Raw genomic sequence first — 27,425 nt, 5'->3', positions numbered from 1 at the left:
AACTTGGCTTTTTATCCGGGACTAAAAATTTACATTGCGTTTATTTATTCTATGCAAAACATATATGTTTAGAAAAAGGATATCGGGGCAATACGTTGTTGAACAACCAAAATATGCCTTAAAGAGCAGAGAATAATTATACTTTTGTCTATATAGATTGTAGACTGTTTTTTAGTATAAGCATGCGAATGTATTAATTTTTCGATTGTGATTTTAACCAAAGTTCGCGTACAATCTGTCTTGCGATTTTCCCTATAGTCCATCCTCAAAATTCTGATGTTGTTCTCCGTTTATCTTTCTTGTTGGTTAAATCTGTAAAACTCCTCTAACGTTTCACATGACTTTTACAATTACAAACTATTATACTACAATTAGATTCTGCATATAAGCATTATATTTCACGTAGATTTAGCAAATTCTCATCTTTTATCCCGAATATATGAAATATAACCATATTATATATATGCATGCATGTGTTCAAGTGTTCAATTACACGTATACGAATATATAAATTACTTTTCTACTTCAAATTTCGTTCGCAATATTATGTTATCATAGTCAAAGTTATCATCCATTGAGAAAGGAACAACCTCACAACGTCCCTGATAAAAGAAAATTGAACAATAAAAAACATTGTCTTTGCATTTTGTGAAATGCTTGGATAATCTGATATAAAGTGTTTTCGCCAATTTCGGTTTTTACATCTAAGCATTATCATTTTTCTTACATTTGACATAACTTGTCCATCTTTGGGATATTCTTGTAACACATCTTTACTTAAATTCTCATTTTTTATATCACGCTTAGTAGAAATATCCAGATATCGTAATTTTGTCTCAGCATTTTTTGAGTCTATATTTAAAATAATAATTTAAAATTGATAAAATCATACTAACTTAAAGTTTCCAACGATTAGATGTTAAGATAACCCCCCTACCCTGCACTTCACTCGATGAACGTAAATTCTAGAGGTTCAAAGGGTTAATTTCGAGTGGAATTATACTGATTTATATACACACTGCTACTGCCGCTGGCAATTAGCCATTTTCCAATCGAGCAGGATACTGGGTCTATTCGCGAACCGCAAAGCATTTATGTACTGTTTGGAGGGACAGGAAATATAAGTTTGAAATAATTTGTCCCTCCAAACAGTCCATAGATGCTTTGCGGTTCGCGACTAGACCCTGAATCCGGTTGAATTTAAAGTGTGTATATAATTCCATTCGAAATTAAGATACATGTATACGGTGTTTATATTATAACTTTAAATAAATGTTAAAAAATGTTTAAGGCTTTTTTGCGCGTAAAACGTCACTTTTTAGATCATTTTTCAAATTTACTTTAAACCTTGGCCATATGATATGATATGGGGAATGAGTTACTGGATACGTTCTTTTTTGCGTAAATTCCAAAAATTCATAAACACAAAATAACTTTCATTAATGCATGAGACTTACTCCTGATTGCGTGTTTTTCCATAAATACCGTGTCGCATCTACTCTATCTATGTTACTACTGTATTTTTAATGACAACAACTGCATGTGTTCGTATATTATCAAAACATAAGACTTGATTATACTATAATTATACAGAGCATTGAAGATTATTGGCATATATGCTATTATGCCAAAAATATTCTTAGGCTGTTTTTCACCTATTTTATTGCCTTGAACCTGCAATTTTATAGTCTTTATATGACAATTTCACATTCAACATATAAAACCAGCTGATTCAAGAAATTGACAAAATCATCAAAAGCAATAATTGCATTTACCATATATTTCAGTTTCTCCAGGAAGAGTAATTCTTTCTTTCAAACTTACATCTATTTCATCTAATATACAAGAAAGTGAAAAAAGGATATTGTCAAGAATGCTGCTAACAGCACATTGCCATATCAGAACAATTCAAATGCAAAAATCAAGTAATTAATTTAAATATTCTCTCAAATAAAACATCATATGCAGACTAAAAGTTTATATGCAACTTGTTGGAAAAAAATTACAGATGATAATTAAATTTTAGGGTTAAAACTGTAAAGTATACCGGGTCGCGCAAAAAAAGATTAACCTGTTTGATTGAGTATAACTTCAAAACTAAAACGTCTGTTAAACTGAAATAACTTTCTTTAGATTCGTGAATGTCTAACTTAAAATTTGGTATATACCATGCGTATTTTGATACAATATTCCCCGAGATATCAGCGTTTTACTTTTAATACCTATTTTTGAAAAGTATACAAAAATTAGTCAAAAATGGCATATAAATAAGAAAAGATAATGTTCGTTTTCAACTTTTTTCCTGATATGACTTCTTGAGCATTGTTAACCCTGGCATATTCTGTGAAAACTCAAACACGCTGTTGTAGCTATCGTTAAACGAGGCATATTAAGAAAAGAACAAGCAGAATTCGTGCGAGATTGTTTGTTATATTAGCAAGCTATCGAACGAATTTTATCCCCCATGGCCATGCGACATGAAACATTTGGAACAAAGTCCAAACCAAAATAGATAATTTTTGTTTTAACGCTTTCCAACATGTCATTACACAGAAAATAAAAAACCTAATCCATCTGTCAAGTGCTTCTAGTTAAACTTCATTGAAACAGACAGAATACGTGCCATAAAATACTAGGACTTGTTAACTTACTTTAATATGCCATTTTTAGCCGCTAATTTTTACACTTTTGGAAAATGCATACTTAAATTGAAACTGCGATATCTCAGTCAAAATTGCATGAAAAACCTCATGCTATATATCAAAATTTAAGTTAGACATTAGGTAGAGAATATAAAAATCATAATTTTAGTGCAATAGTTCCTTTAATCTTGAAATTATACTCAATCAAACAGGGTTACCTTTTTTTTGCGCCAACCGGTATTTCCTGGGTGAAAACTATAAACTATACAGTATTAACTAGTTTTTATTATAAAACAAGAAAAATCACCTATGACATTCATATTTGTAACCATTTCACATGTAGATGATTGAGACTTTTCATACTCTATTTGCTGAAATGATTGCTCGAGAATTGAAGGTTTGTAAACAGTGTCATCACCAAATCCTAGCAAAAACTGTTCATCTTCAACAAAATTATCCATCTGGGGAGTTTAGGAAAAATATATTGAATAGAAAAAAGATAAATTGAATTTCTTCAAAAATTAAATGTAAATTAATACTGTTATATTGCCATACCGTACCATTAAATTTGACCGATAAGGTCTTTGAATATTGGATTCCATATAATCACTAGCATCTAACAACTGAAAAAAAATTATATGTTTATTATTCCAACCTTTGTCTTCTCATTTATACCAATTACAAAGTACAATATTACATAACATTTTGATTGATGCTTATATAATATATATGAACAGTTATGAAACTCAGGTCCTCTTGCAATCAGTTAATAACCCATACTTATATAATCTAAAGCAGCCCTGCATAAGCCATTTTACCCTATTAATTTTAAATAAGTTTATTTTTCAACAACTTGCATATACCATAATTGTATTTATGGCATGTATATTGCAGCATTATAGAAATTTTAATACTAAATGTAATCCTAACCAACTAAAACTAACTACAAATAATTCACATAAAATATTTATGACTCATCTTGTCAGCGTATTTCAACAACAATTTTATCATAACATTACATCTCTTCATAGAAACCTATTCCACCTTTCAGATTAACTGTAGCTACATATAATTATTAACTGTCTTAATTATAGCCAACTGGTACATATGCAAATACAGGCTGCATATATTTACCTCATGTGGTAAATCAACATCATATTCTGTCACATCACTGCTGTCACTATTAATTGCATCATTTGCATGTCCATTAATTAGATGCTGGATAGATGAAGAAATTGGCTCTAAATGTGAATTAATTTTTTGTTTGATTGTCAGAAAATGTATCTGCATGTAGATTTACCCTGGTAGCACGTAAAGACTACATCATACAGGGCCGACACATCACAATAATATAAATAATGAAATTAAACGTTTGAAACACAATTAACCAACTCTTTATATGTACTTATGGCAGCAGTTCACGTATCTTTTCACTTCTTATAATTTTATATTAATTTATAGCACACCTCTATTTAAATGCGAAAATCCAGCAAGAAATTCATCGTATGTTTCTTGTTCTTTTACGAAAAGCAGTTCCAAGGCTTCTTTTGTATGTGTATCTAGTGTTTCTACGTTTGTTGTAGAGTTACTCGACATCTCATTTTTATCTTTCGCCATATTGTGACAAACTGAAATAACAACACGAGATTGATACCCGGAGATAATTACCAAGCGCCCTGATAATGACCGACCGGACATTAAATATAACCGTGATCGTAAACCATGGCTTCACTTCAGTGTAGAGTAACTCATTTATAGTATGTACCGAAGCCACAAACTCTTTTTTTTCAAAACATTCATTATTGTAATTCTTTATATTTTTCAATTATAGATATTCCACAAGACGTACGTGCTTGAAATTTCCAAATTTATGGAGACGCGCGTGAATAAGCGTGTTGTTATCACTACAATCGTTGGTTTGGCTTTTGTGTAAGTCTTTGGTCTCATTTATAATATCAATGTTCATATGTACCAGCTATATATTCACCTTAATTTTGTATTACCCATAACATAATACACATAAATTTTGTCAAGTCTAAACCTTAGCGGTCCTACTAAACACTCGAACCTTAGATGCAAGTCTATATTATCCTTAGATGCATGTTAGGTAGTGATTTCTTTCAAAGTTAAATTTTCGTTCAAAGATTACATTTAGGGTTTGGCATATACTCCAAAATTTAAAGACTGCGGTCATCTAGTATTTCATAAACATTCACCCGCTGCTGGTCATGTCAAAGGGATCATGTTATTGCAAACTGAAAAGTAGGAGCTAATGAAACAGCTACATGATTGTATAATTTGTCTGTTAAGTTCAATATACATTTGTGCTAAACATATAAAACTCATTCATATTCAGGTTTCTCTTATTATCGACACGGCGATCAAAGAATAGTCAATCTGATAGTTCATCTTTAATTGCAGAACTGAAAGGTTAGAAATTTCAGCTTGTGTATGTTGATTATATAATTAATAATTGATCATTAATCATTGATAAATGATGATTAAACCTGCAAGAGCCATGCCTAGTTATATAATGCCTTCATAATATAATTATACATGTCTGTTATAGTAATTACAATAACTTACAATGTTTAAAACATGTAAAGTATGTATCTGTTTAGTTAAGCCCTGTATGATTTGAAGTAACCTGCAGTGACTTGCAAATTGTGCTAGGGAAGCCATCAAATTATTTTAGTAGTCATGTTTAATGTTTAGTCTAAGGCCTGGTCAGTTTCATATATATGTTGCAACTATTTTTTGGAAAGCAAACATTTTTCCTTTCTTCATTGTACATACACACTATCACTTTTTCTCCATGTAATTGTTTGCTGGTACCTTATAAAGGGAAATATATATATATATATATATATATATATATATATATATATATATATATATATATATATATATATATAAATTTGACTATATGTATTTTAAAATACAATGTGCTGTCTGAATATCTAACACATTTAGGTTCGCTACAGCTCTACATTAATATGAACTGTAGTTTAAGTTAAAAAAAAATAAGAAAGATGCAAAATTTAGGCTATTTTTGCATCAGCAGGCCCTCACTTGTTATGAGCAGAACTTGTGTGCAAAACGGACTTGAGTTCCACTCTAAGATTATTAAAACTGATATTGATTTAATTCGTTTAGAAAAGTTGTGGAAAAAAGAAAATGAGATAGATGAACTTCAAGTGAAACATCAAGTAGAAATAAAAGAATTAAGAAAATCTTTTATTGCCAACAGTCATAGGTACCATTGCCATGTTCATAGCTCAATCATGATTTTTAGTAATTGATTTGAGGTTGGGCATAGATACATATACTGGTAAATTACTCCTTTGTTTTATTAATCTTTAATTCATTTGTTGACTTAGACTGCTGTTAAGAATGGTAGATGAACCCTCTGAGGATAATTTTCTCCTCTTCATCATCTAAATCTTTGTTTTTTAATGTTATTGGTAGACCCAAGCTTCCATCTCAGCAATCAAGAAATAGTCAGGATTATGAATCAAGTGTCATTAAAGAACTTAGAGGTTTACTTTGTGTAATTAAAATAACACAATGACCTTATGACATTTAATATTATATATTTAGTTAAAGTAGGTACCTGACATATTCTCATCCCTCTAACAATTATTAGAGAAACATATCATCAATATCATAATCATATAATTTTTGAAAAATACATTCTCACATAATTATTTTTTTAACCCTTAGAAAAATTGAGGAAAAAAGAAAATATAATCATGAACCTTCAGACACAGCAGGATATTAAAATATCAAATGTTAGGCCAAATCTGCACATTAAGTCAAGGTATTTTTTCATAATTCTTTTCATTTTTTCATAATTCTTTTAATTTAATACTATTGACTAAGATAACAGTACTTATCATTAATTACCCAACTTTGATGCAATGCTGGATGATAGATATCTACCTTTTCCACAAGATACATTCAGTGTGACTTTTAAAATATATTAACCTCTCTTTGAACTTGATGCTATATTTACTGCACAGTTACTTTATTTTGCAACCACATAGAATTGTATTTGTTACATGGTTTTAAATGTGGACATTGCATGGTCCCGTTTTATAGGTCTTTTAACAAGCTGGTTCATTTAGATTTGAAAGGTTCAGCTCCAAAGATGGATTATATTTTGAAGGTAATTTCTGCAATCTTCCTTCGAAGTACAGTAAACATCGTTATTTAACATAACGTATGCTGGACATTCTCCTTCGTACCTTCTCCGACTGATACTCGCAATACTGGTGCAGATCCGCGGCCGGCAGCGGTCTGGAACCCACGAAAAAAGAGGGTTCCAGACCGCTGCCGGCCGCGGATCTGCACCAGTATTGCTCATATCAGTCTTCGAAGGTCCTCGGAGAACTACATCTCCCCTTCAGGTAAGTACCTGACCCTCCGGGGAAATTTTATTTCTTTGTTATAGCTGCTTTCGTTTTTCAAGTCGTGGGGAGCAACAGGATTGTTAGTTGAATATGAGGATATGTTTCCATACGATGGAGAAATCTCTGTGTTAAAATCTCACTATGCCTACAGGTTAGAGATTTTAAACGTGTACATATGATTTAGAGAAAGGTTAGTTCTTAAAATGCTCTAGTTTTTACAAGCCGAGTTTATCCCAAGGATTTCGCTTTATCCAACAGACTACATTTCGACGTAAGGGTCTTCTCCCTCATTATGGTGGACTATATTTGGGAAAATAAATAAACATAATAAGGTCTTATGTTTTGATAATATATTACGAACACATGCAGATATTGTTATCAGAAAGATAAACCCTACTGTTTATTCACTTTTCTTTTGAAATGGCAATGGTATATTTCTCATATAATTTGTTCTCTAAGGTCAATATTGTTCAATAAGAAAAACTTTTTCTTAATGGTATCATGCAAACATAGAAACAAGACCTTGAATGAAAGTTATGCAATCGGTAAAAATTATTTATCGATATTCTTCTCTATTTAGTTTAAACGAAATTACGATGTTTCTAAAGGAGGTTCAGGCCCAACAACTGCTATTGGTACCTTTAGTTCAGACGTTTGGACACATGGAGGTAATGCATATATTGTTTTAAAATGAGTCCTTATTAAACACAGTAGACCCTGGCTAACTCAGACTCCCAAAGGGGAAAGAAAAATTGTTCGAGTTAGCGAGGGTTCGAGTTAGCCGGAGTCGGTGTCAGATCGCGTTTATTATAAGTTATTAGATACAGTAAGGTATAAAATTCAATCGAATCATCAAGGAATATCATGCGTACCAAAATGAATTGTCACCGAGAGTGGACGACGTTTTAAAATTAAAAAAGGCTAGATTAATAACGACCGTGGCACTACACAAAATCTGTGAAAATTTATAAGCATCTATAGACAATTATACACTGATTAAGTTGTTGTTGTTTCAATAGAAATGCAATTTTGCTGTTGTTTCGATAGAAATGGTATCTTCTCACATTTTAAGGTTTGACGATCTGCAAAACTAAAACAAAGTTCGAGATAAACGGATATATTTGACCAAGGGAAAACAAAATTTGTTCGAATTAACGAGGAGTTAAGCGGAGTAAATTACTATAAAGAACATTACCAAATCCTAGGGGGATTGGATTTAGTTCGAGTTAGTGAGAAGTTTGAGTTAAGCGAGTTCGAGTTAGCGGGGGACTACTGCACTTGAATATCTTGGGCCGGTTGTTCGAAGGGCGTTTAGCTTAAACGGTGGATAAGCCAAATATCTTGTACTTCTTGTGAATGACTGAACCTGCATCTTATGTATTAAATATGTACTTCCATTAAAAATTGGGCTATTTACATCGAAATATTTCTGCTAATTTGATTTTTTTCCAATTGTACACGCCGTTTAAGCTAAACGCTTTTAGTACAACCGGCCTCTGCAACTAATGTGGTCTGCTTATATATGATAATCACCCTGCCTCTGGTAACAACACTCTCTAGGCGCAAACAACGAGAGATTCTGTGATCATCCTGATCCATGGTCTTTGAACATGTCGTAAACCACGAGGCGGCTGTAACATGTCAACTTCACTTTAGATATTTAAATCCTAGTTGACCCCAAAAGTAAAGATACCCATTCGCCATGCAATTAGAACTATCATAAAATCCCGGCCTTTGTCCTTTTAGCCTAAACACTAATAAAACTGGGCACTGGTACCAATTTGCCGTGTCGTGCTAATAAATTGGGTGTTGTAGCTATAAACGGGCTTACTGCATGGATATTTTAACTCAACTAACCCCTTCAAGCTTTAACTAACGACCTTCTCATGCATGCAACTTTGTCCATTTGGTTTCAGTTTGTTCTTAAACACCCGAAGTTTGCCCACCTAAGACATGTTGCAAACATGACTACCGCTATAGATCCAAACAATAGAGGTTAGTAACTTTTTCGCTTTTAGGTAGAAATTGAAGGGTGCCGGAGCATATTAAGATATGCAAGATAAAATGTTGTAACATTGCCATTGGTTTAGCTACAAGTTAAAAGTAAAAAATTCCTTCCCCGCAGGAAAAATACAAAACAGCTATTTTATTGACATATTTCGTGAGGGCAAATGTTGACGAAAACGATATATTCAACGATCTTTCTTTAAACCAAGGCAATGTTGAAAAAGGAAGCTGTAGAAATAATGAGGTCCATTTGCCCCCCCCCCCCCCAAAAAGACAGCTTGTATTACATTTATTGGTTATTCATTGTAATTTGAATTTTCACAGATACGCATGAAATTGACAGAATTTAGAATTAGTAGCTGAGACGAACTTGGTGTTAAGTTCATCCAGACGGATAATTCGTCTTCAAATATAAACGGAAACAATACGAATTTCCGCCAAATTTTCAGCTATATGTTACTTCGTGTATGTATGTCACATGACTTTGTCATCGGCTTTCTCTGGATTGTCGTATATACATATTGTGTGAAAAGGAGAACAATCATAGCTTCCAAATTATAGGGAATGTGCACTTCCACCCTGTACGTAATCACAGTCTATTGCAACTATTTTTAACGTACAAAATAATTAATATTTGAGTTTATTTTGTTGCAATTATCCAACCAGGTTCTCTACCGCTGGTCAAAATGATGGTAAATCAAATAGTCCGAATGCACAAAGGCTACATCAAGTATTTGCATATTGGCGGAGATGAGGTGAGTCAAACCCCATGGTATGGCTTAAATTGTCCAAAACTGACCTTCGACTTCACTGCAAAATAGATACAAAATCATCAATTTGTAGAGCGTTAACGCGGGCATTCATCAGGGAACGATCGTGAACAATCTGGGATAGCGCAATCTACAAAATAATATGCAATCGCCGTATTTTTGCATCCTGTAAAAAAATACATGTACTGCTATCTCTACAAATTATTTATCGAAATAAAAAAATCATCATGCTCTTGTCACGTATATTAGGATCAGTGATGCATTATCATCACATGAATACACTAATTATACAGCCGGGGGTATTTTACTGGGAAGTAAAACATTCGTAGGACTTATACGCCGCTACATCCGAGGTAAAATGTCACGTTTCGGAGTGACATAACGAGTTTGAAAATTTTTCCGCTATTTTCATTGTTGTGAAAATAGAAATGGTCTTTGGTTCGTATATAAAGCGAAATTAACGTTGGAAATAGAAACGAAAACACTTGACATCTTTTGATAAGTAAAATTTATTCTACTTTTATGTTTACGCTATAAAAGGTATAAGGTATATTTAAAAATATTCCTGTTTATAATACCTGGTCTTTCGCGGCTTATTTACTGGTCGTCTTCGCATGTATTTTTATTACTGTTGTAATATATAGGTAAACATGCTGCCAACATACTTAAAAGTTAGTCAAACTTTATTCAGGTTTGGAGTTTGAAGGCATGTTCTGGCTGCAATGTTTCTGCGGCAAGTGAAGTTTATATGAAGCACATGTTGCCTGTCATTGACCATGTTGTATCAAATCAAGTTACTCCAATATTATGGGATGATATGATGAGAAGGTGGAATGTTGATGATTTGAAAAGTGAGTTCAGGAAAGCCTTCATAATAAAATAGCTTGTTCAAATTGGAGTTTAGCCAATTGCAGCGTAGATGTGAATCATTTCAATTATTCGTTTGAAACCTGCTGGGAGGTATTACGAATCAATTGTATTGCGTGATGGATAGTATTGTATGAACTATGAAAGTATATACGTTAATATCATTGCTAACGTTTGCTGCCTTGCTTAATTTTAACGGTGTAGTGAGTTTGCCTGTCGTGTTCGTATTTCCTCTATTAACTTTACACCATGCTCGATATGCATATAACGTTCTGTTTATTTATTCTTTAATTTGTAATTATTTGTTTTAGATATCGCTGCTCGTGCCGTTCAGCCAATGATATGGGCTTACCCAGCTCGACTTGATAAACATTTTCCTCCGGGTAAGGATATTTAATTTAGTATACCACCTTTTACTTTATTTATTAACCTATTCTTCCAAATAAACTATGTAGTTTCAAAATCTATTTGTTTTTATACCGGATTCAACGTGTGTTTAAAAATCATGCTAACCTGTGATAATCATGTTACTTGGAGAATCTAACTTAGTATCAAGTGTGATATAACAACTGCCTAAAATAGACAAAAGCACTTCTCGACGTTTCGACCTGAGAGCCTTCGTCAGGATAGTTAGTAAGTACTCTGATACTAACGTGACAAAGGCCGTCAGGCCAAAACGTTGCGAAGTGTTTTTGTCTATTTTAGGAAGTATAGTTATACCACATTTAATGCTAAGTTATTTGAAGACGCTGCCACGCTGCTCCCTGGTTATACTGGAGAATCTAGGTTACCTTTTCATAACAATTTGTCTTGTTCGGACTATGCATCTTATTTTTTACTTCTGCATGCATCAGAGCTATAAAATGTTTCCGAATATTCCATCACAATTTTCAATTTTTTTTTTCTACCAAAATCGTACGTCGTCACTGGTGGGCAAACGATTTTAATACGGCGTATTTCATGAAACGACCTCAAAAAAATAAACTAATGAGTTCAATTTCGCGCATGCAAGTGTCTTATTAGCACAGAATACGTATACTAAGAACTGTATAACTATATAGAGGTTATACTCGTGTCCTCAAATTTTCCTAAAATGTTCACGTCATGCACATGCACGCCAGGCCACTTGCTGCACCGATGGCTGCCTGTGATAAATTTTTTTTCTGCCGTTCTGTAGTTTGTTGGCTTTTAATTGATATAGCTAAACAAAAAAAGATATTTTTTAATGAATTTTCGTCTCCGAAATGCTAAAAAAGCCCAACGACTACGAGCTTCGTCAGATGGCGTATAGGTAAAACCACAGAGCTTGGCACGAATATGATAAATCTCGTAGTCGTACTCGTAGTCTTTCCTAGAGCTCTCTTTTGACAGAGCTAACGGCGTCAAGCTGGCAGCGTTCACAAGGACTTGCAATAGAGCGAACGATCTCGGCTTATTCAGCCCAAAAATTCTCCTACTGATGCATACATAAAGAAATTCCACGACTAACTTCAAAGAAATTCATAAAGAAATTCCGTACTATTTCGCCTCATGGAAATAGGTCTTTATAGAAGTGTAAAATTAATGTCAAAAAAATAATGTTTTGTGACATTCATAATCGCTTTATTACAAAGTTTTGTTTCATCGATGCACTTTTATAGGAATGTGGAACAGATATTCTGAAGCATTCTCGAAAGTCTGGATAGCAAGTGCATTCAAAGGTACGTACGCCTGAATTCTAAAAGCATACTCACACTCAATGAGTAGAGGGTTCATTACTCGTAAGTGCAACTCTGCACTCACCGAGTGCTCTTTCACTCTCGATGAGTGGGAAGCTTGCCCTCGGAAGAAGTCGTGTTTGAACAGAGTATGAGCGTGGCAGAGTTGCAAAAAGAGTTCAACCTTCCCCGGTAGGATTTCAAGTTTTGAAAACCTTCCTGAAAATGACGTTACGTCACTGAGTCAAGTGGCAACCAGCATAAAGAAATATTTCGTTTTTTGGTACATCCATGTGATCAATTCGAGTGTTCGACTTCCTCACAAACCTCATTCAAGGCAAACCTTCCTCACGGGTGGTGCCCGCCTACCCACAGCATTTTTTCAACTCTGGAGCGTAGCACTCCCTTGAACAACACTCAAACAAAGTTGTGATAAACAACATGGAGAATCTATGGCTTGAAAGATTACAACAATTGGATTATTTGCAACTCATTAACAGAAAGGAGTATAGAAATTACTTTTTAAACTATGAAATTTATGATGAGGAGCGATTTAAAGCAGATTTAGATCAACTAAGGATGGTTTTAGGGAGATTTATGACATACGAACGAGGGAATCCAATTCCTGCAGAAATTAAGCTTTTATTGACTTTACGTTATTATGCAACTCGCACGTTTCAGGAAGCATGTGCGGACCTTTGTGACATAACACAACCGTCTGTAAGTCGTATTACTAAGCGCGTATCTGAGGCCATTGCTCGACTGAAAATTCATTATATCAAATTTTCTACTGTTTAAATGCTACAGCAAACTAAACTTGAATTCATGAGAATATGCTCGTGTCCTATAATGTTGTTGGGGCGAATTTTCACTGAATGTCCAAGCAGTTTCTGTCCCAAATCTAGAAATACAAGAACATTGTTGTGCGGTTGCCAGGCAGTGTGCACGACTCAAGAATATGTATTAAACTCGCTTGTGCGCGCAGTTGGGGCGTGGTGACATCCAAGGCATGCTTCTCGGTGATAATGGCTATCCGCAACTATAATTCTGTTATAAGTGAGTTCTCTAGTTCAGAAAAATACTGTCTTATTTGGGACATATTGCACGTATGTATTGGTTATGTTAGTATCGTGTCTCTGCGGCGGAGTCAAACTACACTTCACTGATCTTGATAACAAGGGCGAGTACGACTCTGTAAGTGACACTTGGGTGACCTCAGTAAATACAAATTGAACAATATTTGTTGAGGATGAGTGCTACCTCAATGAGCAGAACATATTGCTCACACTTCACTTTGCTCACACTTCATCTCTTTTTGATGAGTACACCTCACAGGAATGGCACTCAAGTGTGATAAGCTTTCACAATACAGGTGGTAATATTACATCGCTGGCTTTATCTGAAAAATCGTTGGCTTTACCCGAAAAAGCCTATCAATTATTTAAATAATTTAAATAAAAAATGGGCAATGAGTTTGTTCAATATTTTTGTTAAAAACGGCAATCTTTTTTCGTTGCAACAACGGGGGAACCGTCGTTCTTGCCAACTATATATATACAACAAACAACGCTTTCCCAATCCTGAATTGCTTATTATGGAGTATGGCGTTTAAAAATATATACTTTTTATAGGAGCTGACACGCCATATACAAACTTTGTTCCTATACAAGATCGCATTGATAATCACAAATCCTGGTTAAAGATATTATCCATGTTGTCCACTCAAAATGTGAAAGTGAATGGAATTGCACTAACTGGATGGAGCAGGTATTATGTAGTATAAATTCAGCTATACTTTACGTACATGCACTATCGTATATTTACTGCAATTAAGCCATGCGGCATAGAATCGGCTTTCTTTCTGTGTATATTTGGAATGTGGAATCGAAATTATATTTACGATTTTTAAGATACGATCACTACGCTACGATGTGCGAGTTATTACCTGCTGGATTGCCATCCTTAGCGTTATGTTTAGCTGTTTTGAAAGAAGGTCAGTTCATTTCATCTCTAATGTTAACCGAATCGAACATTTTATTTCAAGCTTTACTTAACCTCTTATTAGCTGTGTTTATTCTAAAGACGAATAATTCGTCTCGATAGACGAAATTTGTGCTTACATTTAATACGTGAAATATTACACGTTTGACGTCTTTGAAGAGGAATTAACTTTTACTCGGATTTGCATGGACATTGTTACGTATTTTTATTGCATGAGTGTAACCTCTCACATACATTTATTGTTTTGCACTGTTTACAGGCGACCTTTCAAACCAAACATTATGGGCTGTATCGCAACAGCTTGGTTTTAAATCTCCTGTTCTTTTCGATGTTTATGACATTCCAAGGTGCGTATCAGTCTTATGTGTCAGAAGTAAGGATGGAAATTGCATGTGACTAGTACTTACATGTGACGAACTGAATTGCCCGCTGAAATCTACAACATGCAGATTCATAGCTACAACATCGAACATTGTATATAATGCATGCATACATTAGAAAAATTAGCTACACGTAGAAGTTTTACATTGTTTCCAAATAGGATATATCACTTAAAAATTATGGGAAAGCCTGGAAATATTTTTCAATTTTCAGGGATCTTCAGGATAGAGACGAAGGGCGTTTCCTTGGTCACAGTGTTTATGGGCTTGTTTTAACTCTGCAGAGGGCATACAATGCTTTAGCATCCGTCGAGAAACGGTAAACTGATATTACTTTATATTTCTTAGTTTATGTATATAGGACAAATTAATGGGGTGAATGGAGCCAACGAATGAGATTTTGTTCTTTCCACGAGCTACCAGTAATTCCATAATTCCATATCTTTTCGAAACAATTTGATCTGTTTCTTATATGGACGTTTAGTTTATAGTGACGTGGTTACAATGCGTAATCCTTTGAATGCCAGTAAAATATATCAACATTTTGTTGTCTTTCCACTCCGTTCCACCCACCACCAACGGCCGATTGTATCAAAGCGGAATCACGGATATCCACCGTATATCATTGTAAAAACGCCTAAAAACGCAGTTGAACTAAAAGATTTAAATGCACTGATGCATTAATTTCATCAATCGTAGATTGTCATTCATCCATACGCAAAATGACAAATAATAACTCTTTTCATTGGCGTACGGAAGACGATAATTGGGGGGGGGGGGGTTATATTCATTATTATATTAATGTTGTGCAAGATTAATTTCTTTTCAAATCCACTGTCTTTACAGGTCTGTTAACAAGAATATGTGCCCCCCCGCCAATTTTTTTCTCCCGTATGCCACTGACTCTTTTATTTTATTAATAGAATGCCTGCTTGGTTTAATCAAAGACAGTTTGCACAATTGAAAATTAGTTTCTTTCAACTAACGATATCTTTACAAAGAATTGAAAGGTATATTAATATCAAGCCATTTTAAAATTTAGCCCCCCTCCCCCATAAAAGAAATGTCCTTACGCCTTTGCACACGTTCTTTTTAATACCGTCATGTTCATATTTTGTTCTTTTCATTATAGTGCCACAATGCGACTAAAAAAGTTAACAAAGCTGGTCGACAACACGTTTTCTAAATTTTATAATGACGACACAATTAATGAATGGATATGGGACAAAATTAAAAATAAACTGTCGCGTGCTGAAGAGCTAAAACAGCATTTGATGAAAATCCGTACGGCTGCACGCGAAGCTGAACAACGAGTATTAAAACCTGATACTAATCAGGTCGTTAAACGAGAATGACAATCCTAATCGCTTAGTTTATAAATAAATTTAGTAATTATTACAGGGGCTAGTAAGCATGTACGTGCATGGTTACTTGCAACTGTCAATTCTATGTATTTATTTGCCAACGAAGACCATAGCTGGAGACTGATATTGCTAACAGGTTCATGTTTACCTTACGTGAGGTTGGAGAGGAACAACATCCACTCGGCACAATAACAATAAAACAAACGTGTTTTTTCTAGTTTTCGTGATACTGGCTGGTAACTTTTAATTAAATGCAATTAAATCATTTGGATATGGTTACAATTTGGTTTCCCACAACAGAAATTATGTTCGATTAGTTGTTCGCTGGGGGACCAGTGTGGACCAGTGTGTGTACTATCCTGGTTAGTCGGAATGAATAAAGGTGGTTTGAATAGCCAGCAACATTCCATCGTAGTAAAATTAATTTTAATGTAATAAATATATCTAGTTATGTTAGTTATTAAGTTAATAAAAGATACTGTAGTACGAGTGACTGCTAATCAGTTAAGCGTCAGGAGAAGTGCGAGATAGAACGAACGGTTGATTTGGAAATAGTTAACGTTGTAATAGACAAAGTCCTACGGAGATCCACCCTTCAGGTACTGAACTTTATCTGTTTACATGTATGTTTGTAGTTTGATTAGTGTTTATGTTTATGTTAAAGTTTAGTTTGATTCATCGTATGAACTAAGAAAATGATTGGAATGCATGTATCTTTATACCTTTTACTTTATATAGTTAAACTTAAGTTTAACTATATATAAGTAAAAGGTATAAAGATACATGCATTCCAATCATTTTCTAAGTTCTTACGATAAATCAAACTAAACTTTAACATAAACATAAACACTAATCAAACTACAAACATACATGCAAACAGATAAAGTTCAGTACCTGAAGGGTGGATCCCCGTAGGACTTTGTCTATTACAACTATTTCCAAATCAACCGTTCGTTCTATCTCGCACTTCTCCTGACGCTTAACTGATTAGCAGTCACTCGTACTACAGTATCTTTTATTAACTTAATAACTAACATAACTAGATATATTTATTACATCAAAATTAATTTGATTATGATGGAATGTTGCTGGCTATTCAAACCAAAAGGGACATTCAACATACCCTGACTTGGCTCGTTTCCTACCTCGGACGGTCGCTGGATTATTTCGAAATGTGTGCGCCGGGTCTCCGAGTTGCTCTAGTTGCTGGGCCCGTTCTACAGGCCCTCTTGACTCGTGAAGTACTTAATTCCAGCCTCGTTCCCAGGCTCTTGGAAGTATTTCGCGGTACTGCACTGAGCGCGCGGGGGTGTTTGGGGGGTGCTTGGGAATTCGCGTCTCCAGCTGCAAATTCCCAACCTCCCCAAGCACCCGCGCCCTGTATCCGCGAAATACTTCCAAGAGCCTGGGAACGAGGCTGAACGATAGTTTTGAATAGTTGTAACATTTGTGTAAGCGTAGTCTCGCTTTATGCTCTCAAGAGAACATCTCTTCAAACTTTTGATTGTGTCGACGAATTTCTATGTGAAACAAATTATATTATATAAAAATTACATTAGTGTTTTCAGTATTTTATACTAACTCACACGGCAACAGATCATATACGGATACTCGCGCTAAAAATACAGACAACATTTGTTGAAGATGAGTTTTACCTCAATGAGCATAACATATCGCTCACACTCCACTCATGCTCACACTTCAACTCTTCTTGAGTACACCTTACTGGAATGGCTCTCAAGTGTTAGTGTAAGTAAGTTTCAGAATACAGCCGTTAGTGTTTATATAGTAATATTACTCATTGTAGTAGACCACGTTTAAACTAGCATAGGCTAACAGTGGATCTTGTTCAATTACAACACTATTCTAAAATAAATCCTTAAGGAGCAAGCACGCGCAAAAAACACCTCCCCCCTTCCGATTTTGTTAATAATCAACTTTAGCTTCGGGGTCTTCTCGCAACTCGCGATAATTGGTATTATTTCCGACTTTTCCTTGAGTGCAGCCGTACTGGTCTTTGGATCGCGATTTTAGGAGAACGTCTTAAAAATTTTAAGCAGTATGGGCAATTTTCTCAATACAGTCATCTTACTCGCAATTTGTGTGTGTTCAATTGTGGTAAGTTTATAAATTAAGTAAATGCTTTGCATGTATGCGCTTATTTAAATATGTTTATCGGCTTTAATTAATTGTAGGATCTACTTGCCGGCGTCTGTTTTGGCTTGACTGGATTAGACGTCTGTTTTGGTTTGACTGGATTGCTAATCTTATCATTTTGTATTTCATAATTTGTCGAAGATTAGAAAATAAAATATGGCTGTACTCTTACATCAGTGTGAGCGCATGGAATTTGAATTATTTGACCGCGTGTGAAACCCAAGAAGCCGTCCGAAATCAATCTACAATCATAAATTTGTTTATTAATATACTCGCCTTTATAACGAATCTAGACCTTAGAGCGGTACCAAACATGGCCTATAATGGTAGTCGATGTCCATTTCAGTTGTCACGTGTGTCAGTGTGTGAACAGATATGCTCCGCTTTTGAGACCAAACGACTATAGCTCTTGAATGGTATATTCACTATATTGTGGTTTATCAGTGTTCCATCCATAGTCGATCCGAAATTTTCTCACTACATTTATTAATTTTCGTTTCTGTTGCTGTGAATTTAAATTCAAAATATAGCGACCATGAAACTAATTTCGGTATGCTCTTTTTAGCTGTAGTGATTTATTTTCTGCTTATCACCTAGATTATTATCTAGGTGACAAGAGGGAAATTCCCCCAGCTAAAAAGAGCATACTGAAATTAGTATAATTGCCAAGTTTGGCCGCAAAATGTCAAGTACAATCGAACCTCGATGCAGTCGATGCGGCCACCCTCGGGGATAGGCACTGTGGTCGCTTAATAGAGGTGGCCGCTAAATAGAGGTACGCAAATAATCGACTCTGGACGTAGAAAAAAATCTATTCTTAATTATAAATCACGGAATATAATAGTGAATAGACTTTAGAAATATCAGGCAGTAGGTAATAAAGAATTTTCAGGGAGTAAATAAAAGTGGAGGCTATGGGTTGGAAATTCCATGCGAATTTCATTTTACAGGAGATGAATTTGAGATCAATTTGGTAAAGGAAAAGGTTAAAAAGGAGGGATTTAACGCGAAACAATGCCGCCATGCAAACATTGCTTTTGAGGTGTAAAGTGGCATGTGTTATGACATAAGTTTTAAGCATCATATTACAAATAAAGCAAATTAGCTCGACTTTTAGCTGTCGACTCTCCACAATTACCTAGACTTAATCCTGCAGGCTGGCCGCTTATTAAAAGTTAAAATTGATATAAAACATGATTTGGGACTGCTCTTTGGGTGGCCGCGGCCCCTAATAGAGGTGGCCGTTTAATAGAGGGATAGTTAATAGTATTTGTATTACAAAAATTTCGGGACTTCGATATATGGCCGTTCAATAGAAGGTGGCCGCGTAATGGAGGGCCGCTTAATAGAGGTTCGACTGTAATACGGAAAATATAGCAATGCAAAGTAGCCAATTTTGTATACTTTTTTTACCAATTTTGTATACTTTTTTACTACGGCCGGAAGCATTTAACTAATTTAGTTACACACTTCTGCACTTTTCGGAAATTTCCTTTTTGTCGCCTAAATCAAAAGTTGGTCTATTATGCAAAAGGTCCTCGGTCGATCTGTACTCGAGCTTTCCAAAAAAATGCCAAAAACCAAAGTGGATAAAGTATGTCGGGAATGTATTTTGACTGTCGATTTGTAGATGATAGACAAGTACAGTACAAAGCCATAGCCATCGGCATAGTTGTAGACTACATGTACGATGTATAAACGGACGTGGTGACGCATACACGATGTTTAGAAAACACTATAGCCATAGGCGTAGTATACATGCGTCAATACAGAAGCATCATTTCACAAATATCTGCGCCTCTTGCTTTGATGCAAATACGATGACACTGCGACGTCCATGTAGCTACTATTGACAAATCCAGATTAGCTCAGGCAGGATTTTTTCACTAATTCTCAATTCTCAATTATAATGATTATAGGAAGCAGAGAATTATGGTGATTCTATTTCAAATGCCAATCATACCGATAAGTGCTTCAAACACCGACTTTCAAACTTTCCATGTTCAAGCACGGTAAGTTAATTTCCCACTTGTCTCCAACTTTGTATTAGCTTTTGAACGGAGTGATATAACATTCAAGTGGTGGTGCGTGGATGCAATGCCATCTGTTACGATAAGGCTTAATTGCGTTTAGTTATATGCATGTTAAAAAAGTAGAAGATATCACCTGGCATGAAGTGGATAAGTAATTGATGTTTGACATTTTGTGAGATGTATTAATGTAGTACATGTGAGTACATCAATCACTCTCGCAATTATCACTTCTCTGGTTTAATTAATGTAAGTAATCTCCACACAAATATTACATTCACAACCCAGCGTTTTGACACTCCAGACTAGTGTTTTCATCGGGGGCAATCTGATGTTAAAACTCTGAACCTTATATATACTCTCAGCATGACGTCATCTATCAATCAGATGTAAATATTCTTTTAGCAAATAGCTTCCGTCGTCCCTATTTAGGGCACAAGACTCGCATTAATATGCCAGGCTTCCAAACAATGCCTTTGTCCATAACGATGGTTAGTGGTAATGCATTCAGAGTCGTTCCACGCAATGTTATCGTTTGTTTGACACACATGTTCCGCAAAGGTTGATTTATCTAAGTTCGAAGCGGCCTTGAAACGTGTGCCGAACTGACTTTTGTTTCGCCTAGATCATTCTTTAACAAGACGCCAATTCTGGCGGTTACTGCGTCGCGCCAATCGTTGCATGCAACTGTGCCCCATTTCCCGTCAATATTTATTCCTTTAGAAAAATGTTTCTTTCTTAGACCCCGTTTACACTACAGGGTGTATCAAAAAAAAGGGAAACCTTTAGAAATCAAGCTATTGTTAAAATTTGAATGCCTTTTCAATTGCATTTGCACATATGCTGAACCGTAGTGCGCGAAATATTGATGCATACATTAGAAAAAGGAGACCTTTAGAAAATGAATTGACGTTTGTACACAAGATTGTCTGCTCCTGGGAATTTGAAAATAACTTTAACAGCTAGCATAAGCAAAGATAACGACCCAAAAATATTCAAATGACTAAGCAAACTACCAGTACAAAAATGGTTCAACTGACTCCGGAGCAAAGAGTTTTTGTAGTCTTAACTTATACCCAGACTCGCAGTATAGCTGAGGTGCAAAACGCTTTTCGAGAAAGGTTTCGTGATCGCAATCCACCAGTAAAAAGTACAATTTTTAAAAACGTGCGAAAATACTTGAATGAAGCAACGAGTGTAATAATTGAACAGTGTAATGCATTACGAGGGCAGCCTGCCGTCATCAGAAAAGCAGTTCGCGATATGCAGAAGCGTACGATAGTTTGTGTTAAGAGAAATGGAGGCCACGTTGAAGGACATGGTCCATGACATTCAGTTCTTTTGATGTTCAATTTATCAGTAATTTTCAATCCAGATCAAAATGTCAAGTGTCTGTGTCAGATCAAGTTGTAATTCATTCCTGACTCATGTAAACATTTTAATAGCCAGGGTTTGTAAAATGGAATGCTGAGCCATTCCGGATTCAATTTCAATTCTAACTCATGTGAACAGCCCTAATACTCGCACGCAGTGTTAAAAATTAATGGCAAATATTTGTTCATGTTTTGAAGGAACAGCTAAAACAATCTACCATCAGTACCATGCATATTGTTATCGCTTTTGTGCTTAGTCATTTGAATATTTTTGGGTCGTTATTTTTCTTTATGCTATTAAAGTTATTTTCAAATTCCCAGGAGCAGACAATCTTGTGTACAAACGTCAATTCATTTTCTAAAGGTCTCCTTTTTCTAATGTATGCATGCACGTTATCAATATTTCACGCACTACGGTTCAGCATATGTGCAAATGCAATTGAAAAGGCATTCAAATTTTAACAATAACTTGATTTCTAAAGGTCTCCTTTTTTTTGATACAACCTGTAAACAGCAACATGAATCCGGTACTAAAACATTCCGCTTTCGTGATAAATCCGGAAACTTTCGCTCAAGTGTAAACGGGGTCTTAGGGTTTCTAGTAAATAGAGCACTTGGTACAGAATATAGGGGTAAAACTGCATTATTGGTGCTTGGCAGACGTAGCTAACGATATACGTGAATAAGGCTGAGTTTGGAATCATGTACTCTAGGAATCAGTTTGTACTGAAATTCAATAGGATCAGTCTGGCCGTTTTTACCCTACAAAGGAAGGTGCGGTTTGATTAAAAATTGGCATAGAATGGCATACAAGGCTTTCATTGCACACAAGGCTTTCATGGCATACAAGGTTCCTGCAATTAATGGCATACAAGGCTTTCATGATTCATGTGATCGTTGTCTGTAAACCCGTTTTAGTGTAGGTTTACCACGATCAGTGTGTGCTAGTGTATGTAGAGTGAGCATATGAAACAAGACAAGACGAGAATCCAGCATTATGATTACCTGTACGTATTTTCTCGAACGACAGACGTCTAGACTTCCTGCGCTATCGGCCATGCACAGCGACTCGTGTACGTGTTATTTTATATGACGTGTATCGTGCATGCAGTTTCCTGCTTTTGGTTCGCACGACCCGAGTTCGAATCCCGGCGACAACAAACTTTTTCAATTTTTGTTTCAGTAAAATATCTCTTTTGTGGGGGTTACTAGGCTTAGATTACTATTTGAAGTGTGTTTAGCACGAAAATATTTCGATACGAAATCAGACGAGTTCAAAATACGAGTATCTTATTTGGCCTGCGCGGCCAGGAAGACCGGGTCGAAAACGTAAAAAACACGAAAAAAAAACAGCAAAACACCGACGGCAATTTTAGACTGCGTTTGCGCAGTGCGCAACGCAGTAACAATCACCACATGGTTTAGAGTATGCAGCATGAGTTTTCTGTTTAGTCGCTACCCGATCCTTGGGTTTGCCGAAAATATGTACCAATGTCTGAAAGGGTTTTAAGGCAATTTGATACCACATTTATTCAGGATCCTCCTGATTATTTCTGCAACTCCTTGAATATAGGGGACAACTGCAAAGCCCGTTTTTGAAGAATCACCCGCTGAGGAATTACATTTAGTTGCTGCAGGAGCTTTTAAAGAATCATTTACAAACAACACGATTAGGCTAGATGTTAACGATTCAGCTCTTTGAAAGTTTTTGCAACAGACTTAAGGCGGCGCACACTAGAGCTATGTGCTTAGCAAAAAGTCGTTCGTGGCCATTGGCGTAAGCCAGTTGCTCTCGTGTGCGGGCGACCTTTCCGGCGACTTTAAGCTATGACTTTAAACTGAAAGCTATCTGCTTATGAATTGTCTTAACAGCGCATGCGTAATATACGAGTAAGTAAACATCCAACATAGCGGTGCAAACAAAGCAAAATGAATTGGTGGCTGAGGCCATATTGGAAGACAAAATGGTTGATCTTTTGCCAGAATACAGGTGTTTATACGATGTGAATTCGACAGATTTTAGAAACAGAGAGAAACGGGAATGCGCTATTTCAGAAATAGCTAGTAAGCTTTCTCAAACAGGAAATATAATTAATAGCACTTGGATAACGGTGTTTAGTCTTGTCCGACGCAACAGCAAAAAAACCAACACCTCTTCGTCTTCTCTTTCATCCATAATTTTGTTTTTGCAATCTGCACGCCATGCATCTTGAATGTTTACTTTCTTATATTACGAATGCGCTGTTAAGACAATCCATAAGCAGATAGCTTTCAGTTTGCCGCACACGGAAAGATTTCGGCACGCGAGGCAGAAATTATTAAACATGCTAGATATTTGCCGTAAATGGCACGAATGACCAAAGTCGCCGGAAAAGTCGCCCGCACACGAGAGCAACTGGCTTACGCCAATGGCCACGAATGACTTTTTGCTAAGCACATAGCTCTAGTGTGCGCCGGCCTTTAGAGTTTCACCTCTAATAAATTCCGCGAGATGAGAGGAGATTTTTGCTGTGTAGACAGTATTCTCAACGCTCAGAGACAATATTCCAGCCAAATACCTCGAAAGATTATAAGTCGGAGAATTCGCAAAGGACACCATAGGTCGCAAAAGGATTCTCGAGTTATAAAACTTCGGTAAGGCATAGAATCGGGACATCCGAGATAACCCATCACTACTACGCAACAATTTGTACGTGACCTCGATAATTTTGTTGGCTTTCTTTAAGAGTAATAGGCGTTTGTCCAATTCTCCTTCAGTCTTACCATTTTAATCAGGACACTATAGGTTTTTTGTCATTGATTTTTGTCCAGCCATTTCCTTTCCATCTCCGTTAGCTCCTTAGTAGAGAGAAGTCTGGTGGCTTGTGTCCCAACAAACGTAACTTTTTGTCATGTTTCTCTTTCTGTTTGAGGAATAGTATGCGCTCCTTAGAACGACAAAACTCTTCACCCTGACATAACTTGCATGTCTGGATCAACAGTCGTCTGTCAAGTTTAACTGCCGCAGCCAAAAATATGCATGCTGTATAGGCGGGTGCAAGCTCTTATATTTATCTACTCAAATGCTATTATACTATGTGAAGCAGTAAGGAGTAAGTGAGTACTAAGAAAGAGAGTGGACTCACGGAGTAAAAATCGTGTGAACGTTAATTGAAAGAAGCTCAAAATACTACAAGAACAGACGAAGTCTTACACGACAAAAAGTCAGCGAATATCCGAGGCAAGAACCGATCCAGAAGCAAACATTAACGAACATTAGTTCATTCGTTTTATGAACATTATAAAGACATCCAAGGCCATGATAATTAAGAATTAAAAAACGAGTCGCGTGCCTTTATGGTGTAATAATGCACGATGGGGGAATGTTGGGAGAATACGAGAGAAGCTTGTAAAACACGAGGCGTAGCCGAGTGTTTTACAAGCTTCTCGAGTATTCTTCCAACATTTCCCCGAGTGCATTATTACACCATAAAGGCACGCGACGAGCTTTTTTAATTCTTTTATAATATAAGAAGAAATTTTAGGGCAACAACAAAATTTATTTATTTGATCAATAATGAAATTCTCCTTACATGTTATTTAAGATGTTGCTTAGCAGCAAAAACTTCAAAAGCCAGAAGCGTGCATTATGGCCTCACAATGCACGCGCGGTAGCCAATCAAATTGCTCGTTATATCATACTTCTGTCATAATTACAGTTTATAACCTAATGGTACCTAGTAATCTTGCGCTTAATTTTCAGCCAAACAGCACTCAGAACTGAAGTTTGTCAAATTAGAAATCGATTTTACATTGCATAACCAATCTTATTATTCTTTATGAACCAGCTGTTCAAATTTTGTGATTATGTTTAGTTAAATTATAGCTCTAACATATATTTAAAAGTTTATTTTATGATACTAAGTTTTATGAACTGAAAAATTTATTATTTTTCAAACCTATACCTAGTTCTTACCGGCCATTTCAGATTACTATGTTTACATCTGGATAAAGTGACAAAACTGGGGTGGGAAAATTGGGATGCATGAGTTTTGCTGATTACATTGTATTATTTATAGTGATTGTCTTAATTAAGACCTTTTTTCTAATTCTGACGCATTTTCCATTTGGACTAAGGGAAAAATCATTGGAATCGAGTTATATTGAATTCCGTTTGTCAAACTTCTGTTGTAAATCCATCCTGTTTACAATCTGCTTTTCCGACAGAATAGATAGTGTATGTTTATAATACATGCATGCATCTCCAGAGTTTTTGTTCATTCATTCCTTTCATATTTTTCTAGATTATGGGAAACCTTCTCCTTATTGTTTTCTATGGTGTAATATTGATTGTTGCTGCAAAATTGATTTCAGGTACTTATTTTGTACTATAAATGGAGTAAATAATGCTTAAAAAATAATTAATTAGGAATAAAGGAGTTTTTATGCATTTCATTTAGAACAGATTATCTCAATTGTTTTGGGTAAAATAACCATGGCGGTCAACATGGCATATGTGCCAAAATCTGAATCCGGGACGAAAGTCCTGAAAATGACCACACCCAGAAATGGCATCCTCGACATAGCTTTAAATCTTGAATTATCAAAGCTACAGTCTCTCTGAATTGTTTATATGGTTCAGAATGGTTGCTTTTAGGGGTGGTCACTGGAGGGGGAAATTAGCCTAAGTTTCATAGTCAACTGCTAATTATACATAAAATTACAGACTCACCTGGCAAAGTTTAATTTTCTAAATTCCAATCATTGCGCGGTGTTTTGGTATAATCTATACTTCTGTAATTCTTCATAAAGGTCTTATGAATTTAAAAATTAGACCAGACTGACCAGTAAGGTGAAGTTTGATTTGAATTCTACAAGTCATCAGATTTCAAAGTCAAACCTGAATACATTGTAGGGTGGAGAATTGGGGTGAGAATAAAAAGGTGAGACGGGTTGGGGGTAAAGCTCCTCCACTCCCCGGTGATGATTGTAGAATTGAAATCAAACTTCACCTTACAGGTAAGTCTCGTTAAATTTTTTAATTCTAGTACGTCATTAGCTAGGGTCGTGTCAGAGTAGTACGAGATTTCACAATGAACAATGAAGTCAGTTTTTATGTTACAAAGTAACAAACACAACAATGAGTAGCCAACCTTTATTGTATATAAGTCTATCCAAACATTACTCTATATATAATACAAAGGTGTCTTAATTATTTGCACTTATGGCAGATCCCAGATTAAAAGAAGACGTAATAGGCTTTTTAACGAAACGTGTTGGCATTTGACCAGCCAGCTGATTCCAATACCTGAGATGCCGATCTGGAACTATGACTGCCGAATTCTTTTGTGTGAATACCCGCAGAGGATAGACTGATAGTAACGTTTTGTACCAAAGTGAGATAGTTTCGCGTGACACTGCTTTGTGAGGCTTGATCAAGAGCTTGATGCAGTTGGGACTTCGGAATCGCTTTGTCCGTTAAAGATACTTCTTGCGGTGTGTTATGATGCACAGGGATGGTTCATCTGGATACGCTTCAAACGTAAGAGGTTCTATATGGTGTCCCGCCCGCGTTTGTTTAACTTCCTCCCGAATAACTGATTCACATTTATCGGTTGGTGTCTAGATTTAGGAGGTACTAATTGTTTGACATCGCTGTCCGCTAAGAAGTAACAGTGGAAATGTTACTTGGATAGTAAGGTTCTTTAATGTCAGTTCGTTTACCATTGGTTGCGTTCTGGAATGA

The 27,425-nt window shown here is 35.7% G+C and overlaps 3 protein-coding genes across 3 annotated transcripts in view; 2 read left to right on the top strand and 1 right to left on the bottom strand.

Annotated features, from left to right (window-relative positions):
* Positions 1–309: 309 nt before the first annotated feature.
* Positions 310–4,259, bottom strand: LOC114540940. The gene is made up of 7 exons (XM_028560937.1): positions 4,109–4,259; positions 3,777–3,883; positions 3,203–3,265; positions 2,950–3,103; positions 1,776–1,835; positions 728–852; positions 310–602 (listed from the first exon to the last, which is right to left on the bottom strand). Exons 1-7 carry the CDS (start codon positions 4,257–4,259, stop codon positions 513–515), a joined length of 750 nt encoding a protein of 249 aa, XP_028416738.1. The 3' UTR covers positions 310–512.
* A 60-nt stretch (positions 4,260–4,319) lies between these two features.
* Positions 4,320–16,545, top strand: LOC114540941 (hexosaminidase D-like). The gene is made up of 20 exons (XM_028560938.1): positions 4,320–4,399; positions 4,474–4,571; positions 4,999–5,072; positions 5,799–5,898; positions 6,111–6,181; positions 6,366–6,462; positions 6,744–6,810; positions 7,096–7,205; positions 7,635–7,722; positions 8,971–9,049; positions 9,728–9,816; positions 10,523–10,682; positions 11,010–11,081; positions 12,339–12,398; positions 14,027–14,162; positions 14,306–14,388; positions 14,656–14,743; positions 14,991–15,095; positions 15,700–15,786; positions 15,909–16,545. The coding sequence occupies exons 2-20, from the start codon at positions 4,513–4,515 to the stop codon at positions 16,129–16,131; spliced, it is 1,848 nt and encodes a 615-aa protein (XP_028416739.1). The 5' UTR covers positions 4,320–4,399; positions 4,474–4,512; the 3' UTR covers positions 16,132–16,545.
* Positions 16,546–18,161: 1,616 nt separating this feature from the next.
* The window catches only part of LOC114540936 (sodium/calcium exchanger NCL2-like), a 33,889-nt gene continuing 24,625 nt past the window's right edge, over positions 18,162–27,425 (top strand). Inside the window, exons 1-3 of the mRNA XM_028560933.1 lie at positions 18,162–18,258; positions 20,217–20,309; positions 25,984–26,053. Of these exons, the coding sequence (XP_028416734.1) occupies positions 18,202–18,258; positions 20,217–20,309; positions 25,984–26,053 (220 nt within the window). The 5' untranslated portion in view covers positions 18,162–18,201. The remainder of the gene's footprint in view (positions 18,259–20,216; positions 20,310–25,983; positions 26,054–27,425) is intronic.

The sequence above is a fragment of the Dendronephthya gigantea genome, unplaced genomic scaffold (genome assembly GCF_004324835.1).
Source record: "Dendronephthya gigantea isolate DGI-Jeju-01 unplaced genomic scaffold, DenGig_1.0 000256F, whole genome shotgun sequence".
Classification (NCBI taxonomy): Eukaryota; Metazoa; Cnidaria; class Anthozoa; order Malacalcyonacea; family Nephtheidae; genus Dendronephthya; species Dendronephthya gigantea.
This window is presented reverse-complemented; position numbering and strand designations above follow the sequence as displayed.